Source organism: Mobula birostris, chromosome 9 (assembly GCF_030028105.1).
Source record: "Mobula birostris isolate sMobBir1 chromosome 9, sMobBir1.hap1, whole genome shotgun sequence".
Classification (NCBI taxonomy): Eukaryota; Metazoa; Chordata; class Chondrichthyes; order Myliobatiformes; family Myliobatidae; genus Mobula; species Mobula birostris.
Window position 1 is genome coordinate 100,311,630 of NC_092378.1, and position 19,911 is coordinate 100,331,540.

The 19,911-nt window shown below is 41.0% G+C and overlaps 1 protein-coding gene across 2 annotated transcripts in view; it reads right to left on the reverse strand.

The window, feature by feature from the left end:
- Positions 1 to 19,911, reverse strand: part of palb2 (partner and localizer of BRCA2) — a 27,249-nt gene continuing 7,338 nt past the window's right edge. For both annotated transcript variants that reach the window (XM_072268453.1, XM_072268452.1), the window contains 10 exons: positions 18,100 to 18,402; positions 16,900 to 17,438; positions 16,254 to 16,343; positions 14,081 to 14,242; positions 12,905 to 12,990; positions 12,116 to 12,274; positions 8,709 to 8,825; positions 7,840 to 7,927; positions 4,128 to 4,285; positions 1 to 2,448 (listed from right to left, as the gene is read on the reverse strand). In XM_072268453.1, the coding sequence (XP_072124554.1) occupies positions 2,244 to 2,448; positions 4,128 to 4,285; positions 7,840 to 7,927; positions 8,709 to 8,825; positions 12,116 to 12,274; positions 12,905 to 12,990; positions 14,081 to 14,242; positions 16,254 to 16,343; positions 16,900 to 17,438; positions 18,100 to 18,402 (1,907 nt within the window). In that variant the 3' untranslated portion in view covers positions 1 to 2,243. The remainder of the gene's footprint in view (positions 2,449 to 4,127; positions 4,286 to 7,839; positions 7,928 to 8,708; positions 8,826 to 12,115; positions 12,275 to 12,904; positions 12,991 to 14,080; positions 14,243 to 16,253; positions 16,344 to 16,899; positions 17,439 to 18,099; positions 18,403 to 19,911) is intronic.

Genomic DNA, 19,911 nt, shown 5'->3' on the forward strand with positions numbered 1-19,911 from the left:
ATTCACACTACATATGATAAGAAATGTATTTGAAATTAAAAATAACCCAATCAGAACAGGAAGTCCTTTTAAAGGTCCAGCTTGTATAAAGGAAAATGTTCTTTGAAATTGGAGTCTGGTGTTGCGAGTATTTTATGTCATAAATCATATGTTGGTTATTGAAAGATATGTAATAAAAAGTTAAAGAAAACACCTTTCTAAAATTGAACACAAAATATTTTTCTTTACATCTACATTTTAACTATTGCTTTTAAGATTATTAGTTCATGGAATTTTTTTTATATTTCAGATAATATTGAATCTTGTCTTTTATTACAATTTCTTTTACTACAATTCATTTTGTCCTTTGTATTTTGATGCTTTCCCTTTTTATTTCATTATCAACCATAGAAAGTTTTATCTGTTAAATAACAAACAGCAGATCCAGTCATCAAGCTGAGAACAGCAAAGAAAGACTTCTATCAATACAGTGCCTATTACAGCCTCAAAAATTTAAAAGCACTTGCCAGATGAGTGCTTCAGAAATGCAGTCATTGATGTTATATAGGAAATACAGTAAGCTATTCATCACAAATAATATAATTATAACTAGAAACCTTTTAGCAATGTTGCTTGTAGTATAATCATCCAAATACTGCAAAAAATCCTGTTCTTCAAATCAGAGTTGTACATGGAAATGAACCTCAGTCTAACAGCAAACTGGAAGGCAGTGCTTCTTCAGTCATGCTCTACAATATTACGCTTAACTTTTGTGTTTAATTTTCTTAAGTATGACTCAGAGGCAACATTGCTACCAAAAATGCCATAGCCAGCAGCCCAGTACCCTGTTACCAGAAATGATCCCAAAGCTGATTAATTTCTCTTGCAACAGTTTAGTGGCTGATTAAATTTGATACTTTGCCACTCCACTTCCTCTTGGAGGTGTCATTTAGTGTTTGGAACCTTCACCGACACATCAAAACTCCAAGGTAATCCTCCCTTCATTCATAATGATTTGCAAATTTGTTTCAGTAATTGATCATATGAATATTGCTTTGGGTTAGCAGCTCTACGTCTCTGTGGAATATTGCACTTTAGCACTTGCGGTTGCCATGGTTACATGGCTTGTCCATCAATTCCCCACTTTTGAGTAGGGTTTCTGATGGTCCTTGCTACCTTGATGTGCTGTTTCCAAAGGGAATCTCTGCAGTCAGTTAATTTCCCCTCACTCGGAGCAACGTGGGAGCTTTCCAGCCACGGTACCCAGCATTCTGTGGAACATGGTGTATGGAGACTATACAATTATAAAGTTTTGATTTGACCAGGGGCATTCTATGCTGTACATACAACTGAAAATGTGAGTAGATCTTTGTAAACTGTGGCCAAATAATTCAGAAAACCCAAACAATGATGAGAGGTTACAGAAAGATTAGGTTAAAATGTTCCAATATGTACAGAAAGAATGGCTCCAAACTACTGCAAGCTAAATTGTATTAAGAACATAATTTCTGCATATGATCCCCACTTTATTGGCCAATGATGTTTTTATTCAATATTTATAAAGTGCATAATAGAAACTGATTAGCTTTATTTATTAAATACAGATTTGCAACATTATAATCTCTTATTTATCTTATACTTAATTAAGTACAGTTACTCCAGGTTTGGAAACAAGTGACCTGTGCCAACTTTTCAAAGATCGACCTCTGTTAATGGGACAGGCAACAAGCCAAAACAGCCACATGGAAGTAAATCAAGGCTGGCTTTACTGTTACTGGATAGGAAAACAACTCAGATTTTCCAAATTTATGTCTATCAACAGTGACCTAGAGGAAAATATAACCTGCTTGTTTACCACCTGTCAAAACAATTTATAGTGCTCACCCAGGACTACCCTACAAGTGCATTTGGAAAGGAACAGTTTAACTACAGCAGTTAAACACAAAACAAATCTTCGTATCTAAACATAAATATTAAATAGTTATGCACTGAAGTGTACTGACATTTTTACAGAAATAATCCCAGCAATTTGCAGCACACCCCTGTAGCAAAATGGCACTGTACAGAACTCAGCAAATCAATCCAAACATTACATTGTGCACATAAACCACAAGTCACTTAGTTCACACTGAAGTCTTATTTGTCCTGCAGAATTTTGGTGCTTGTCATCCAAAAAAGAATATACACAGGTTTCAGATACAGAAATTATAACCCAGTTTATGCTGTATAATCTTGAGCCAGCAAAATATTCACTCTGTTCTGCTTCATGAGCATTTGTACACATACACAGTGCTATCGTTCTTTTTGGCCAGGAGACACGAGTCCTCCTCTGCCCAGTAAAATAGTGACCAGTCCCCACTGGGTTGATGAATGGTTGAGATGTTGCCAGACAGTACATCCCAAAGTACCAGGGTTCCGGGAGTTACAATTGCAGCGATGGACTGGCCCTTCACACCTCCATCAACATACCTGATTAAAGAAATAATGGTCAATGAATAAAGTGAGGAAAGTAACCTTCCTATAAATGTGTTATTGACTCAATTAGGAAGAACATCTGGATAACATGATCGACAGATGGGTTACAGTGCAGGAGGCCATTATGCTTAACACAGCCCTATGCAAGTTTAATCCAGGTGGTCTCATTCCCTGCAAATCCTTTAACTTCAGATGCTTATCTGGCCCTTTTTGATTTCTACAAGTGAATCTTCCTGCACTGTTAACACTGGCAATGTATTCCAAACCCAAACTATTTATTGCGTAAACACAGTTTTCCCCCTCATATTAATTGTGGTTCTTTTGCTAACCGCCTCCATTCTACATTTACCTGATCTACAAGAACATGATACATAGAAAGTGATGTGAAAGCTCAAAAGGCAATTGCACAGAGGCCCCCAGGAGTTCTTATACACAAATTACTGGTGCAGGAAACAATTAGAAAGGCAAATGGGGGTGTTGTATTAAATTTTGTAAAACTTTGGATGAAAGTCGGAACAGTTCCAAGTGACACTTTAACTCTTTGTGAGCTTGCAGCATGTGAGGTGTCTGTACAAGTTAAACACTGTAGGTTCGTTAATGTCTAATCTTTGCAGATAGTGGCTGGATTCTTTCCTGGCCTCAGGTACTAATGGCATGAGAACAAAAGACCAAAATGTTTATGTCCCTGTGGGTCTCTCACACTTGCAGAACTCCTATTGAAACCAGGCATGAGAATAAAAGATTAGAGTTTGTACGTCTCCCTACGCTTGTGGAACCCCTACTTATTGGGGCACCATTCCATTGCCCTCGGTTCTCGGGACTTCGCCTAGACCGAGGAAATCGTGATTGGTGCCCAGGCACCAGTCAGGATCAGAATTCCCATAACAACAGTGAAAATCAAGTGGGTTCGTTTAGGAGTTCAGGAATGAGTGAGAAACGTTGATTCATAACAATCGTTTATTTTGAAGTTTAGACAAAGGATAGAGCATTTGAAACTAGGTGAGGAACTGAGGAGCAAAGCAGAGATTAAAGATTCAATACATTTAATGAAAAGATAGAGCCTTTGAAAAATCTATTACCTTTATACTCGAGGTAACAGAAATTCCTTAGATAGAGATAAACAAATTAACGGTTGAACAATTGTATCACGTGGGTTTGAAAAATGCAAAAGGTATATGTAACTGCTATAACACCTTCTGCCAGTAGGCAGAGGCAAAACACCACATACTGTATTGTGAAAAATACACCAGTTTGTTAAAGATACAAATCGTCAATAAAAAAAAAACAACTGATTCTGATAATGGGTTAACAATACTTCAGGGAGAGAATACAAATGATGAAGAGAGAAACAGAGAGAGCTGACAGCACAAGGAAGCCAGGTTTATGCTTGATATCTGACACTGAAACAAAGGATGACTCTACTCCTTTTCCCAACCACACAGCTGGAGAAGCTAACTTCATGGTAAACAATGCTAATCCACAAATTGATGAGAAAATACAACTTACAGAGCAATTGTTCTGAAAAGGCTGCAATGTATGCATTTAACACAGAGCCTAATTTTAATATTGTGCTTGAGAGTCGCCAATCCGCCCACAGATATACTGAGCATCAAAAAGCTTTTTTTTAAAATATCAGAAAGTATTAATGTACATATTGTACAGATGAAGCTTACCTCCCACTGCATTCCACAGGGATGGTATATGACATGACTGGTCTACTTTTCCCATTCATGGGATTAACGCCAACCGTTCTCAAAACACAGACTTGTCCTCCAACCGATCCTTCGCAGGTCCCAATGTATCGATGACTGAGAGTAATGAACAATACTCCCTAAATTTTAGAAATAAAATAATTATTACTAAATATCTGTTACAGAAGGGAACAGTCAACTTTAGCTTTACAGATTTACTACAAACTGTAATTTAGAAACAGCATTCATGATTTAATTGCCCCTTCTATTTACTAAGGGACAACTCTCTGGATTATAATCCTTAAATCTATGCATACTTGGTGAAATTCATAAACATTGCATACCTGTCTTTGATCATAATGACCTAGGAGAGTAATGTAATGGCAGAAATAAAACTGCAAAAGTACAAAAGAACGCAGAGAACTGAGCAGCACACAAATGCTGGAGGAACTCAGCAGGACAGAACTAATTTTGAGAAGAGGTGACTGGGGAGAGGACATGCAGGGGTAAATTCTTGATAAAAACACTAATTGACATTACTTTCTTTCCTTGCTGATGGCTATTTAAACAAGAAGTCAAGCAGTCAGCAGGTCCAGAGACTGTAGTCCTCTCACTCATTGGCATTCCAAACAAAGTAAGTCAAACTGAAGGTTGCTAGTCCAGAGTTAAATTGTACCAAAGGGGTACATCTGAGTTTTGAAACAAGAGCAGCAAACATTCCACTTTCCTTCTGGTTTACTGATTTGTTTTTAATAGCAATCTTCTGCCCTCAAATCACCAGGGCTTGGAATGCAATAATTATGGATTCTTCTTTCAGAGTCAGTTTTGCTTTATTAAAATGTAGTAAAGCTTGCTTTTAAATTTAAGTAACCATCTCCTTCCTGCAAAGTGCTTGTACTTACTGTATCCAACATTACCTGTTACTCTGAGTCTCACTTTAATATATCATCTTTGGATTGTGACTGTATCAACAGGAATCAACAAAATTCAAGCTAAGATTCTTTTCATCAATTATAATTTTTCCCCATTCAAGGCCCCAAAAATCCTTCTAGGTAAGGCAACACTTCCCCTGCGAATCTGTTTTGAAAATCTACTGTATCCAGTGCTCCCAAAGGGCCTCCTCTACATGGTGAGACCAAATCTAGATTAGAGGACCGTTTAGCTTTGAAACTTTGCTCCATTCACAGAAAAAGCAGGATTTCCTGGTGGCCAACAATTTCAATTGCAATCACCGTTCCCATTCCAACATGTCGGTCCATGACCTCCTCTACTGCCACATTGAGACCACTCTCGGGCTGGAGGAGCAACACCTTGTATTCTGTCTGGGTAGCCTCCAACCTGATAGCATTTCTCTAGCTTCCATTAATTTTCCCTCCCACTCCAATTCTCTCTTCTTCAATTCCCCACTCTGGCCTTTCTCAACTCACTTGTCTATCACCCCCCCCCCCCCCCCCCCCCGGTGCCACTCCTCCTTCCCATTCAGAACCAGGTTTAATTTCTCTGGCATATGCCGTGAAATTTGTTTTGCAACAGCAGTACATTGCAATACATCAAAAACTATAAATTGCAATAAGTAATATGAATGTGTGTTTTCAGGTTCCCATACTTCCTCCCTGATGGTAGCAATGAGAAGGGGGCATGTCCTGGGTGATGGGGTCCTTAACCATGGGTGCTGCCTTTTGAAGGTGACCTTGGTGTTGGCGAGGCTAGTGCCCACGATGGAGTCGGCTGAGTTTGCTACTTTATGCAGCTGTTCCCAATCCTGTGCAGTGAGCCCTCCATACCAGACGGTGATGCAACCAGTTAGAATGCTCTCCACAGTACATCTGTAAAAATTTGCATGAGTCTTTGGTGACACACCAAGTCTCCTCAAGCTGTTAATGAAACGTAGCTGCTGTCATGCCTTGTTCGTAATTGCCCAGAACTGTTGTTGTTGAGTGCCCTCGAGTCATCATCAACTCATGGCCACCCTATGGATGGTGTAGTTATCCAATGGGGTTTTCGTGACAAGGTAAGGAAGAAGATTGCCAGGTCTTTCTTCTGCGCAGATACCGCTGCTGCCCAGGTTGGGACCCGGCCGGATTCAAACTCAGGAACATTCGCCTGCAAGTCCAGTGCTGATGCCACTACACCACTGGCCAGCCCAGGATAGATCCTCAGAAATACTGACATCCAGGAACTTGAAGCTGCTCAACCTATCTACAGCTGATCACTCGACGAGGACTGCTGTGTGTTCCCTCGACTTCCCTCCTGATGTCCCTGGTCAATTCGTTGGTCTCACTCTTAAAATAGCTTTCCGCAGGTTGTATCTGGACTTCTTGTGTAGTTCTAGATCACAGGTCTTGATTGCCGCAGATCTAGTCCTCAGCAGACAATAAATCTCGTGGTTCCTCCTCAGTTTTTGGATTGGGTATGTCTGATATGTTTTCAAAGGCACACACTCACCCACACTGATCCTCATGAAGTCGGTGATAACTGTGACATATTCATTCATTTCTGAAGGTGAATCCTTGAATATACTCTAATGACTCAGAGCAGTTTAGTAAATGTTTGACTGCCTCCCTTGACCATCTTTTCCTGGTCCTCACAACTGGTGATGTGCTCTTTAGTCTCTGTCTTTACGTTGGGAGTATTAATACAGCCAGGTGATTGGACTTTCCAAAGTGCGGGCGTGGGACAGCAAGAGAAGTGTTCTTGACGGTGGTATATAATGGTGGTCAAGTGTGTTGGTTCCTCTCTATCTACAGGTGATATGTTGGTGGTACTTGCTCAAAGATTTCAAGCTGGCCTAGTTGAAATCCCTGCAATTATAGGAAAGGTATCAGGGTGCACTGTTCTGTGACAGCTGATCACAATGCTCAGCTCCTCCAGTGCCTGCCTGACGATGGCCTGGGGTGGAATGTACACTGCTACCTAGAAGATAGTAGAAAACTCCCTTGGCAGATAAAATGGACAACACTTGACCCCTAAATGTTTCAGGTCGGGTGAGCAGGTCTGTGCACCACAATGAGTTCACCATAAAGCATACTCCCCCTCCTCCACCTCTAAAGGACTCAACTGATGTGTATTTGCAGAGAACGGTGAAGCCATCAGGCTGCAACACAGCATCCAAAGTGGCGGCAGTGAGACATGCTTTCGTGAAGCAAAGTACACAGCAGTCCCCGACATCCCTCTGCTATCAGAATTCTGCTTCTCCAGCCCTTTACCTATTGTACCTATCACCTCCCAGCTTCATATCCCTCTCCCCCACCCACCTGATTTCACCTATCTCCTTCTAGCTTGTAGTCCTTCGCCCTCACTCCACCTTCCTACTCTTAGCTTCTTCCACCTTCCTTTACAGTCCTGATGAAGTGTCTTGTCAACAGAACGTCAATTGTTTATTCATTTTCATAGATGCTGCCTAATCTGCAGAGTTCCTCCAGCATTTTCTACATGTTCTCTCCTATTGGTTTGAAATGCAATCAGAACATAGGAGGTGACGGCTACTCATTCACAAAAGGCTCCTAGTAAATAGTTTTGAATTATATGCAGTATTCCATTCGATCCCCAGTATCATTGAATCTATTTTATTACACATCCTTTCTCATTATTCTGCTACCAATGCCCTTGCTGGAAGCAGCAATGGCACAAAGGAGTGTTTTGTGAAATGATTGCCACGGTCCGTAGTTCCAAAGTTAAAACAGCTGTTCCTTACAGACTGGGAATAGGCCTTCTGGCAGACAGTGCCAGGGTAGCTTTCACTTAAATGGATCCTCTTGAGCAGGTGCCCAGTTTTCAAGTTCCTAAGAGATAAACCAATAAAAACATCAATTTCGACAGTGTTTCAGCCTCTGCAGTACCTGAATAACACCCATTCAATAATGTCAAATAATTTATTCCCAACAGAGAATATGGAGAATGAAGAAGAAAATGCCTTCAGTGCTTAATAACTACTTTTATTTAGCTATTTATCAGAACTCCCAGAACAGCCTCTGCAGGCTTGTCATACTTACATTTTTTAAGCGTATATTGTTGCTATTTGGCAAATGAGACAAACTGATTTTTTAATGTATTAAAATCTAAGTAACGTTTCTTAGAAGTGTTGGCCAAGGAAACAAATTTCCCATCATCAATTTGAACAATTGGGCATGTTCAAAGGCACATTTCCAGGATGGTGGGGCACAGCCCAAAAAAATGCTCACATCTTTGTTTGAGAACAAAAGGGTACTCACAACCACGTTAATATGAAGGCAACAATGAGAACAATGGGGGCAACAGCTGGGGAAGAAATAGAGCCTGCAAAGCAGGTCGCTGTTGAAATTATAGAGAAATGCTTGAAACACAAGTATTAGTCCATGACTTCTAATCACAACTCACCCACTCCTCTTCCATAGGACGTATAAATCTAGCCAAGAGGGAGACGAGGCTTTGATTTGAAAAAAAGACCCTCCTAACAATACAGGACTCTCTCAGCATTGCACTGGGATATAAACTGAGGTTGGAGTTTATCTGACTCATAGGCCAGCATGCTATGGCTTATGGTGATATTATTGATAAAGTAACAAACTGGGATCAAGTTCTCACCAAATGATGATGTTGCTCATTATAGTTGATCCAATCAAAGCTTCTGATTGTCCTTCAACTTCGCTGAAAGCCAGAACCATCTCATTGGGTGGGACAAGTTGCATACGTCGCTCACTCCTAATCAGAAAATTCAGTCAGTAAACTTGCCCTAACGTGAAAAGTAATACAAAGTATTTCCTCTAGCCTCTTACTCAAACTTTCAGCCAGCTCTGCACAGGCACCATTTTCTCTGTTAGTAGCCCAGAGGGGCCTCTGTGGGCATTTACCAAAGCCAGACATTGGAAATGAAATATCTATTTAAACTATGCCCTAACATAATCTGCATCAGAATCACAATCAGCTTTACTACCACTGATGTATGCCGTGAAATGTGTTGCTTTGTGATGACAGTTTAGTGCAGGCGTAACAAATTACTGTAAGTTATTGTAAGAATAAATAGTGTAAAAGCAAATAGTGAGGTTGTGTTCATGAACTGTCCAGAGATCTGATGACAGAGGGGAAAATGTTCTTAAAGTCTTGACTGTGGGTCTTTAGGCTCTTGCACCATGACTTTCTGTAACCTACTTTATGCTTTAGTATCACTATTTTCAAGTCCATCGTTAAAACAGTAATAATGGGCTTCTCATGATGGGTTATCTTAATTTCCCTAATATTGATTGGCATCTCCCTAGACCAAGGGGTTTAGATGGGGTGGAGTTTTGTAGGTGTGTTCATGAAGGTTTCCTGACACAGTGTGTAGATAAGCCTGCAAGAGGAGAGGCTGCACTTGATCTGGTATTGGGAAATGAACCTGGTCAGGTGTCAGGTTTCTCAGTGGGAGAGCATTTTGGAGTAATCACAATTCTATCTCTTATACCATAGCATTAGAGAGGGATAGGAACAGACAAGTTAGGAAAGCGTTTAATTGTAGTAAGGGGAAATATGAAGCTATCAGGCAGGAACTTGGAAGCATAAACAGGGAAATGTATGGCAAAAATGTGGCAAATGTTCAGGGGATATTTGCATGGCGTCTGCACAGGGACATTCCAATGAGACAGGGAAAGGATGGTAGGGTACAGGAACCGTGGTGTACAAAAGCAATTGAAAGTCTAGTCAAGAACAGAAGAAAAGCTTACGAAGGGTTCAAAAAACTAGGTAATGATAGAGATTTAGAGATTATAAGGCTAATAGGAAGGAGCTTAAGAATAAAATTAGGAGAGTCAGAATGGGCCATGAGAAGGCCTTGGCGGACAGGATTAAGGAAAACCCCAAGGCATTCTATAAGTATGTGAAGAGCAAGAGGATAAGATGTGAGAGAATAGGACCAATCAAGTGTGACAGTGGAAAAGTGTGTTTGGAACCGGAGGAGATAGCAGAGGTACTTAATGAATACTTTGCTTCAGTATTCACTACGGAAAAGGACCTTAGCAATTATGGGGATGACTTACAGCGGATTGAAAAGGTTGAGCACGTAGATATTAAGAAAGAGGATGTGCTGGAGCTTTTGGAAAACGTCAAGTTGATAGGTTACCGAAACCGAATGAGATGTACCCCAGGCTACTGTGGGAAGCAAGGGAGGAGATTGCTGAGCCTCTGGCGATGATCTTTACATCATCAATGGGGACAGGAGAGGTTCCAGAGGATTGGAGGGTTGCAGATGTTGTTCCCTTATTCAAGAAAGGGAGTAACAATAGCTCAGGAAATTATAGACCAGGAAGTCTTACTCCAGTGGCTGGTAAGTTGATGGAAAAGATCCTAAGAGGCAAGATTTATGAACATTTGGAGAGGCATAATATGATTAGGAATAGCAGCATGGCTTTGTCAAAGGCAGGTCATGCCTTATGAACCTGACTGAATTTTTTGAGCGTGTGACTAAACACATTGATGACAGAAGAGCAGCAGATGCAGTGTATATGGATTTCAGCAAGGCATTTGATAAGGTATCCCATGCAAGGCTTATTGAGAAAGTAAGGAGGCATAGGATCCAAGGGGACATTGTTTTGTGGATCCAGAACTGGCTTGCCCACAGAAGGCAAAGAGTGGTTGTAGACGGGTCATACTCTGCATGGAGGCCGGTGACCAGTGGAGTGCCTCAGGGATCTGTTCTGGGACCCCTTCTCTTCGTTATTTTTATAAATGATCTGGATGAGGAAGTGGAGGGATGGGTTAGTAAATTTGCTGATGACACAAAGGTTGGGAGATAGTGTGGAGGGCTGTCAGAGGTTACAGCGGGACATCAGCAGGATGCAAAACTGGGCTGAGAAGTGACAGATGGAGTTCAACTCAGATAAGTGTGAGGTGGTTCATTTTGGGAGGTCAAATATGATGGCACAATATTAGTATTAATGGTAAGACTCTTGGCAGTGTGGAGGATCAGAGGGATCTTGGGGTCTGAGTCCATAGGACACTCAAAGCTACAGCGCAGGTTGACCGTGCGGTTAAGAAGGCATACGGTGTATTGGCCTTCATCAACCATGGGATTGAGTTCAAGAGCTAAGAGGTAATGTTACAGCTATATAGGACCCTGGTCAGATCTCACTTGGAGTACTGTGCTCAGTTCTGGTTACCTCACTACAGGAAGGACATGGAAACCATAGAAAGGGTTCAGAGGGGGTTTACAAGGATGTTGCCTGGATTGGGGAGCATGCCTTATGAGAATAGTTTGAGTGAACTCGGCCTTTTCTCCTTGGAGCGACGGGGAATGAGAAGTGACCTGATAGAGGTGTGTAAGCTAATGAGAGGCATTGATCGTGTGGATAGTCAGAGGCTTTTTCCCAGGGCTGAAATGGCTAACACAAGAGGACACAGTTTTAAGGTGCTTGGAAATAGGTACAGAGGAGATGTCAGTGGTAAGTTGTTGTTTTTCTTTGACGCAGAGAGTGATGAGTACGTGGAATGGGCTGCTGGTGATAATGGATATGATAGGGTCTTTTAAGTGGCTGCTGGATAGGTACATGGAGCTTACAAAAATGGAGAGCTATGGGTAACCCGAGGTAATTTCTAAAGTAAGTACATGTTCAGCACAGCATTGTGGGCCAAAGGGCCTGTATTGTGCTGTAGTTTTTCTGTGTTCTATGTTAAAAAGCAATTTATCATAATGAAGTCACATCATTCTAGGACATCTTTAACACAAAGAGTAGGAGAAAAAGGCACAAAATATTTTCCTTGTTAGATCTAAACGGCTTAGAAGTGAAATCAGGACAGTAAGAATCTCATGTTAGTACAGACATTCAATTTGATTGGCCTTCCATATCTGCTAGCAATCAAACCAGAGCTGAAGACAAATTAATTTCACTTCTTTGTAATCTCATCTATTTTTCATGAACTATCTGAAACTCCAGCATCATTTAATGTTCTGAGCATGCAGAAGCTAGCATGGGCTGCTAGCTGAGAAGAATAAAGAATGAAAAATAAAATTAGTTTCTGACCTTCCTTCCTCGGAGAGGGTGTTCAGTTCTATGCTTTGCCTCTGAAGTGTGCCATAACAGCAGACCAACCTCCTCCTAGGCAGCCCCAGCACTGCGTTTATATCTCCTGCTTGCAGCAGAGTGTGTTCCAAGCAGCCTTTTACTGTAGAGCGTAACACCCTTACAAGAAGTGTAAAAATAATCCATCTTTATCATCAAGAAAGGAATCACCAGCCCACATCTGAGCCAAATATCCATTATTAGAACTACAGTGATATTGTGTAAAAAATAATAGATCCCTCTCTGCACAAAGTACAGCTCCCTCTACTCTAAAACATTCCCAGGACAGGTACAGAATGGGTTGGCTACAAAACAAAACTCCAACTATAGTCCCCAATCAGAACTTTCTGAATTAGAAATGCAATCGCTCCTATTTCAACGCACTCTCTTCGGAACTCTGATAGACCTCTTCTGAGAAAACAATTTTCCCAGTGACAGAATTCCATGCAGATTTTAGACTGACTCACTCCAAAACCTGTTACTAAGAGGAAATTAACTGAGCACTGGACTCCTCCCTTTATACTTTCCACACTCATTTCATTATGGAGCAGTTAATCTCTTAGCTCAGTAGCTTTCAAACCCATTACGATTATCTAATGTCACAATGTGTCAGCAGTCAGACAATAATGGCAACATGTCTGGTTATAAGTAAGCTGTGTGTTACTCTGAAACACTGCTGTGTTATATGTGTGCAATTCAGTCAGAAGAGCGGTACTTTTATTGTTCTGACAGTGTTTTTTGAGGACTTACTTCACTTCCCTTATCTCCAGGCTTCCAAAGGCCACACACAGAATGTTCACAGCATCTGGGATGGGGATGAGTTCAATTATGGGAACCTGAAGGGAAGGGGAAAGAAGTAAATCAATGTTGAAATTAGATAAAAACTTAAAAAAGGTCACATCATCCTCAATTACTATACCTAAACATTATAAAACCTGAACACGCAAGCAGTTAAACCCGTTGCTAAGTGGTCTCTGAATATATCTTACTGAATAGGATACTTACTTGCACCAAAACAGCATTGATTTGCAACGCAAAACCAGTTTGAGATAAAGCAGTGATCTACTTAGTGAGAGATTTTAAGATGCACAATGGGGTTCCTAATTGTAGCCTCTTTGCTGCAGAAAAGTATCTAGCAGAACTCTTACATACATTGTAGATATTTCGAGGGACAGGAGGATAGCAAATCTCTGGCCTCCTTTTATCTATCTTCACAGATGACTCAGTATGGCCATGATTCACATTAGGGATACGACGGATGAGTTAGTGGCTACGCATATGGTTACCTGCTCTGCCTGCCACAGATATCAGTCTGGTGATCAAAAACTGTGTGCTGAATACCAAAGTCTGGTTTGTCTCAAATACTTTAAATATACTGTAACAGTAAAGTTTATAAAGGCGTTTTAGATACAATAGAAGTCTATTTTGTTGATGTCCACTAAAGTTTGGGAACTAGAGTAGGTCTTTTAAATATTTCATGTTTAATTCCAGAGTTTCTTGTGTAATCCTGGTTTGTGTTATCCAGGACTTTTTAAAAGTGTAATAATCATGAGGAGCTCAATAGATAGAAGACTTCTCCCAACTAAGGTGAATGGGAAGCTTGGATGTAAGAGCTTTGTTCAGGGAAGAAATGAATCCAGGGTTTAGACTTGTTGGAACAATATTGTTTATTAATCACAATGCTCCAATCTTTTGGTGAGAGCCCATTGTTTATGAAAGAATTTCATTAGCTGGCTCAGTGTGCAGGCTTCCACAGATGTCAAAGAAAAAAAAAGATAAATTCAACACAGTATTCATGATTCTGTAAAATTAAATATTTGGGATTAAACATTTTATTTTAAGCTAACCAAATGCAATCATTCAGCATCGAATACCTGACATCAGATTACTCTAATTTATAACAATGAGGAAAGGATGGGCATCTACCTTATCAAAGATCCAAGTACCGATGTTAATCCACTGGTTCAGCTGCTGTGGGGCCCACAGGAACACTGCTGTTTCACAGGCACAGGCAATACACAAAGTTCTGGTCTCTTTCACAGTCCAAAATACCGTGCACAAATCAATAATGCAGGACGTGGACGGATTCTATAAACAAAGATAACACTACTCATCCTCCCGAGACTGATGAACCTTTGCATAGATGTCTCATGCCAGCAGCAAAACTGGTTTACCTGGATAGTGTCCTTTCCCTCAACATGCAAACCATGAAAAAAGTACCTACTGCAAAATTAAGGGTAGCCATGGAAAGAACACTCGTGATAAAAAAAGGCACTGTGTTTGCACCAGAGCAAATACATATTTGCATTTGTTCTGCTCACCTACCCTCAACATTCTTTTGTCCAAAGAAAGCAGATGCAGCCCCTTAAATCTACCCTTGTAACTATAGTCCCTTATCCCAGAAACAATTCGCATTAATTTATTCTGGACCTCTCTAATGTCTTCATATCCTTCCTACGTGACAACTGTAATGCTCCATTTGAGGTTGAGCAGTTTTTCAAAGCTTTAGCATAACTTAACTGGTCATTGTAAGGACTGGAACTCTAAATAAATAAACTTTTCTGCTTTTGCACCCCATTTCCCCATTGACAAAGCCAAAATTGTGTATGGAGTCAAAAGAGACTACAGACCGATGGTATCTCCCTTTATCTTTCAGTCCAGATGAAGGGTCTCAGCCTGAAACCACAACTGCCTATTTCACAGACGATCCCCGATTTGCTGCGTTCTTCCATCGTTTTGCGTGTTGCCCAAGATTTATTACCTACATTCTCACTTTTACTTCATTTTCAGAGACAACACCACTGTAGTGGCTTGTATCACTTGGAGTGCAGGAAGGACATAGACAGCCTAGTGACATGGTGTCAATACAACAATCAGAAAGGAGGAGCTTAGGAGGACGATGGTGCCTAACGGCAACTCCTCTGCTTGCATCTTTGGAAGCAGCTCTATTTCCATCTTTAATATCTCTATTTCCCTTTCAGGGTTCTTTTGAAGATCCTGACCTGGTGTTACACGCTGCCTACGGTTCTTTGCGGGAATGGGACCCGCTCTCGGGGGTTTCATGATGGCCGTTATTCAGCACACTAATGGCATGGCCTAAGAGCTCAGCTCACCTTCGGAGGACAGAGATTTCGTGGCTCTGGAGATGGGGGAATCAGAGGTCGGTGTGTCGTGGGAGATGGAAGATCTAAGGCTGTGTGCCCTGAGACCCGAGATCTTTGGGCACAGAGGTCGGGAAAAGCGACGCAATGGACTTTTAACATTGTAAACCAGCGAGTTATTTGTTATGTCTCCCCTCTCACTGTGAAACGGACACATCTCTTTCTCCCTTATTAGGGAGAGAGAGAGAGAGAGCCTATGGTATGTCAAATACCAGGTGAACAAGTAGTCTTTGGGGTATTGCAAGTCTGTGTCTTTGCTGTTGCCTTGCTCACGCTTGAATGCTCGGTGGCGGATGCCGATGCTCTTTTTTGCCATGGGGAGGCTGGTGCTTACCTGCGGGAGGGAGGGGAGCCGGGGGGACTCTGGGGTTCTAACATTTAACTGTCATTCATTCTTTGGGGGCACTCCTCTGCTTTTGTGGATGGTTGTGAGGAAAAAGCATTTCAGGATGTATACTGTATACAGTTCTCTGACATTAAATGTACCTTTGAAGCACTTTCCCTCTGTGCCAAAGAAATAAGAGCCAGTTATTGATTTCAGGAGGGCCGATGGTCAGTGCACATGCTCTTGTTTACATCAATGGTGCTGAGATTGAGGGGGTTGGGAGCTTTGAGTTCCTGGGAGTGAACATCACCAATACAGCCTGTCCCACTCCAATCACCCAGACACCATAGCTAAGAATGTTTCCATGTTTCAAAGTTAAAGTGTTTGTCCTGTAGTTGCTAAGCTTATCTTTTTGTTTTGGGCAAGATAATCAAATTACTTAACATAAGACCCTGGCATTTTGTAGGATCTTACTGACTAAATCCAGCAAACTCAGCCTTGCAGGTCTCAACCATTTAAATCTATGACAATTAGGGTACTTAAGCAAAGAGCCTTGCTCAGCAAAATCTGGATCATCTGATTTGTCTTTCAGTGCTCATCAGTATTCACTAACCTGTATCTTGGAGATTAATTGTAACACCCGCTTTTCCAATTTTTGCTCTAATTTCATGGTGGCAAGAGCTGGAGACAAGCCATCATCCTTCTACAAATAAAAATTCACAACATTAGTGAAAAGATTTGGAAACCATGAAATCTTATACTTATCAAAAGATTGCAGAGCTCCTCTTTACAGATACAGCTAATAAAACTAAAATGAAAGCAAAAATAACACCGCACATGTTGGAAACCTGTGACTAAAACAATACAAAAAGGACATCCCTAGCAGGACAGGAAGCATACAGAGAAATTATTTGATCTGTTTGGACAGATACAAGGCAAGCTCTGTGTAGGAGGGAAGGGTAAAACTGATTGTGGAGTAGGTTTATATAGGTCAGCACAACATAGCGAGCCGAAGTTCCTGTAATGTGCTCTACTGTTCAATGTTCTGACCTGGTGTATTTATTTCCCTCAGAGAAGGAAATCTTACATCCTCACCTGGTCTGGCTAAATGCAACTCCAGACCCACAGACGCTTAAATGTCCTCTGAAATGACACATCAAACGTTTAGTTAAAAGACAATTAGAAATGGCCTATAAATGCTGTCAGAGCCCAGTCACAGATTGCACCACCATACTAAAACATTACAGCAAAATAGTTACCTCTTCAACGACCACTTTTGAAACTTCCTCGGTATAATCATCACTTGGCATCTCTTGTTGGCTGACGGTCGTTCCACATTTGTAGTTGAGGTCCTCCTCCTCATCCTTATTATTTAAAAGATCCCTTCCAGAGAAAGCACATGGACTGCCTTCCTTTATTGTCGGAGAGGGCTGAGTCAAATGTGGCTGTGATGCTTTTCCAACAGCTGACTGGGATCTCTGTTCACAATTCCCCACATCTTCCAGCCCATGTAACAATGCGGCAGTTTGAGGTGAATTCGAGTTTCCGTAACTCCTTTGGGAAAATACTGGAGAACACCCAGAGGCACCGGAGACAGGAGTGAAGCCAAGTGAAGGGAAAGCAGGGCTACCTGCATATTGGTCATGTTGATGGTCACTCGTAGCCTGTGGAGTTGAAAGCAGAATGCTGGAAGATGGCGTACGGCCAGATGTGTTTTTTGGAATTTTCTGAACGCGAGAGTTAATGTTGTTCTCTGGCCTTTCGGGGGTCCTGGAAAGTTCCGTGCAACACAGAGACGCTGGAGACAATGGGTTGAAAAACACAACGTGCATTAATTCATCCATCATTGGGTTTACACCTCACTTAAAATAATCGACAAATTTGTAAAAGATCCATACTTTTACTTTGCCAGTACTTGTAACTACTTCACCACTGTAGTAATACACTACTCATTAATCCGATTGTCTCATTTATTTTTACAACTGAACTTATGGCCTCACAAGTGGACTGCACACAAACTGTACATGCAGCAAATTATATTTTTTCTTGCTGTTATTAGAACTCCAGGTGGAGCTTAACTAATCTCAAATGTAAATTTCAAACTTCAGTTTCTGAAGGAGGAGCAATCAACTGAATCCAACTTTAAGTTTGTGTAATCTGCCACTGTTCGAAGATTATACCAAGCTATTAGAGATCGTACACTTCACAGTAAATTGCCTGTATTTAATATGTACAAAGACAGTGAGCCGTGTAGAGTGTGCTTTGTATATACTGGGGCCAATTAGCTTATCAGAATGAAGTACTACTGTTTAAAGTATGTAAACTTATTGAAAAGGCTAACTTGGCAGACAAAGAAAAAAGCTAAACAGAGACGAAAGAAAAGCCATTTCAACTGCTAACTATTTGCATTAGAATATTGGAAGCACTTGCCTTAGAAATTTAGAACTAAGCCATCTTACTTTGTGGGTGGGATTCCTCAATGTTCTCTGTAGTTTCTAGTGCACATGATCCTTTTCCGGGCGCTGTGTCCCAATTATTCTTCTCCACGAGAGATTTTTTTAATGCTTCTGTTCTTAGCTTTTCTTTAAGCTGACCGTAATCCTCCTCTGGAAGGTCAAAATCTTGGACTTCCTGGTTGTGAAATAACCTTTTGACGATAGTTTTTTTAACAGCGAGTAATGGTTCTGAACACACTAGTGTCCTGTATTTAGATCTCTTAGTGATCTTCCTGGAACTTCCATGTGTTCTACGATAGCTATTACCTATTGGGACAGTACAACTTCCATTACTTCAGAAAGCAGAAAGGTTAGTAGAAAACTGGCAGGCAGGAAAAGACCGTTTGAGCCAAATAGCCTACCCACAACTGTACTATAGTTTATTCTTAATAGGATTCCTGCACAAAAAGGAAAATAAGGTAAATTATTTAATAGGGAGAGCATATGCTGAGATAAGCATTCTCTAAAAAGTTTTAAAGTATTTATCTCTGGGAATTTTCATACAACACCCACCATCCCACAGTGTAGTCAATGTATTATGCTTTCACTGAGATCTTTTAAAAGACCGCTCAGGGCGTTCCAGAGTTCAATTCCCACACTGTCTGTAAGGAGTTTGTAGATTCTCCCTGTGGGTTTCCTTCGGGTGCTCCAGTTTCCTCCCACAGTCCAAAGATGCACTGGTTGGGTGAATTGGTCATTGTAAATCATCCTGTGATTAGGCTAGTGTTATAGGTGGGTTATTGGGCAGCGTGGCTCGTTGGACCAGAAGGGCCTGTTCTGAGCAGTCTTTCTAAATAAAAATAAATAATAAATAGTGCAGGTTTCCAGCTTCTAATCATTTAGATTTAGTGTCTGTAGGAACCATAAAAGAACATCTTCAGAATTGTAACAGAAGATAAACAGTATAGCAGAGTACAAGCCCTTTGGCTCTGATGTTGTGCCACCTTTTTAACCTGCTTTCAGGTCAATCGAACCCTTCCCTCCCACATAACCCTCCATTTTTCTATCATCCATGTGTCTATCAAAGTGTCCCTTCAATGTCCCAAATACTGTACGTCTGCCTCTACCACGTCCCTGGCAATGCGTTCCATGTACTTACCACTCTCTGTGTAAAAACCTACTGCTGACATACCCCCCCCATACCCCTCTTTGTATTAATCACTGCCATCCTGGGACAGAGGCATGGGCTGTCCACTCTATCTATGCCTCTTATCATCTTATACACCTCTCATCCTCCTTCAGTCCAAAGAGAAAAGTCCTAGCTTATTCAACCTTTTCTCATAAAACAGGCTCTGTAATCCAGGCAGCACCCTGGTGAATCTCCTCTGCACCCTCCCTAAAACTTCCACATCCTTCCTATTATGAGATGACCAGAACTGAACACGAGACCCCAAGTGTGGTCTAGCCAGTTTTATAGAGCTGCAACACTACCTCACGCTTGTTGAATTCATTCTCCCAACTAATGGTAATGGTTCTATAGAGATCTCATTTTTTCTTTAAAGAAATCCTATTGCATATTTATTGAAGAGAAAAATACAATTGACTTTTGGATTAGGTAGAAAATAGACTGTCATACTTCCAGGGACTGATTAAATGGCAATGTGTGCTTACTCTCTTAGATGACACACTGAACCATTCTATTTTCTGCTCTCTTGTGGATTATTTGAACCTCTCTGGTTTTAGACACAATGTCTGTAGAGAACAGTCACTATACTTAAAGGCTTCCAGTGGCCGTGAAGTGTTTTTCAGAGAATATGCAAAATTGTATGAAAATAA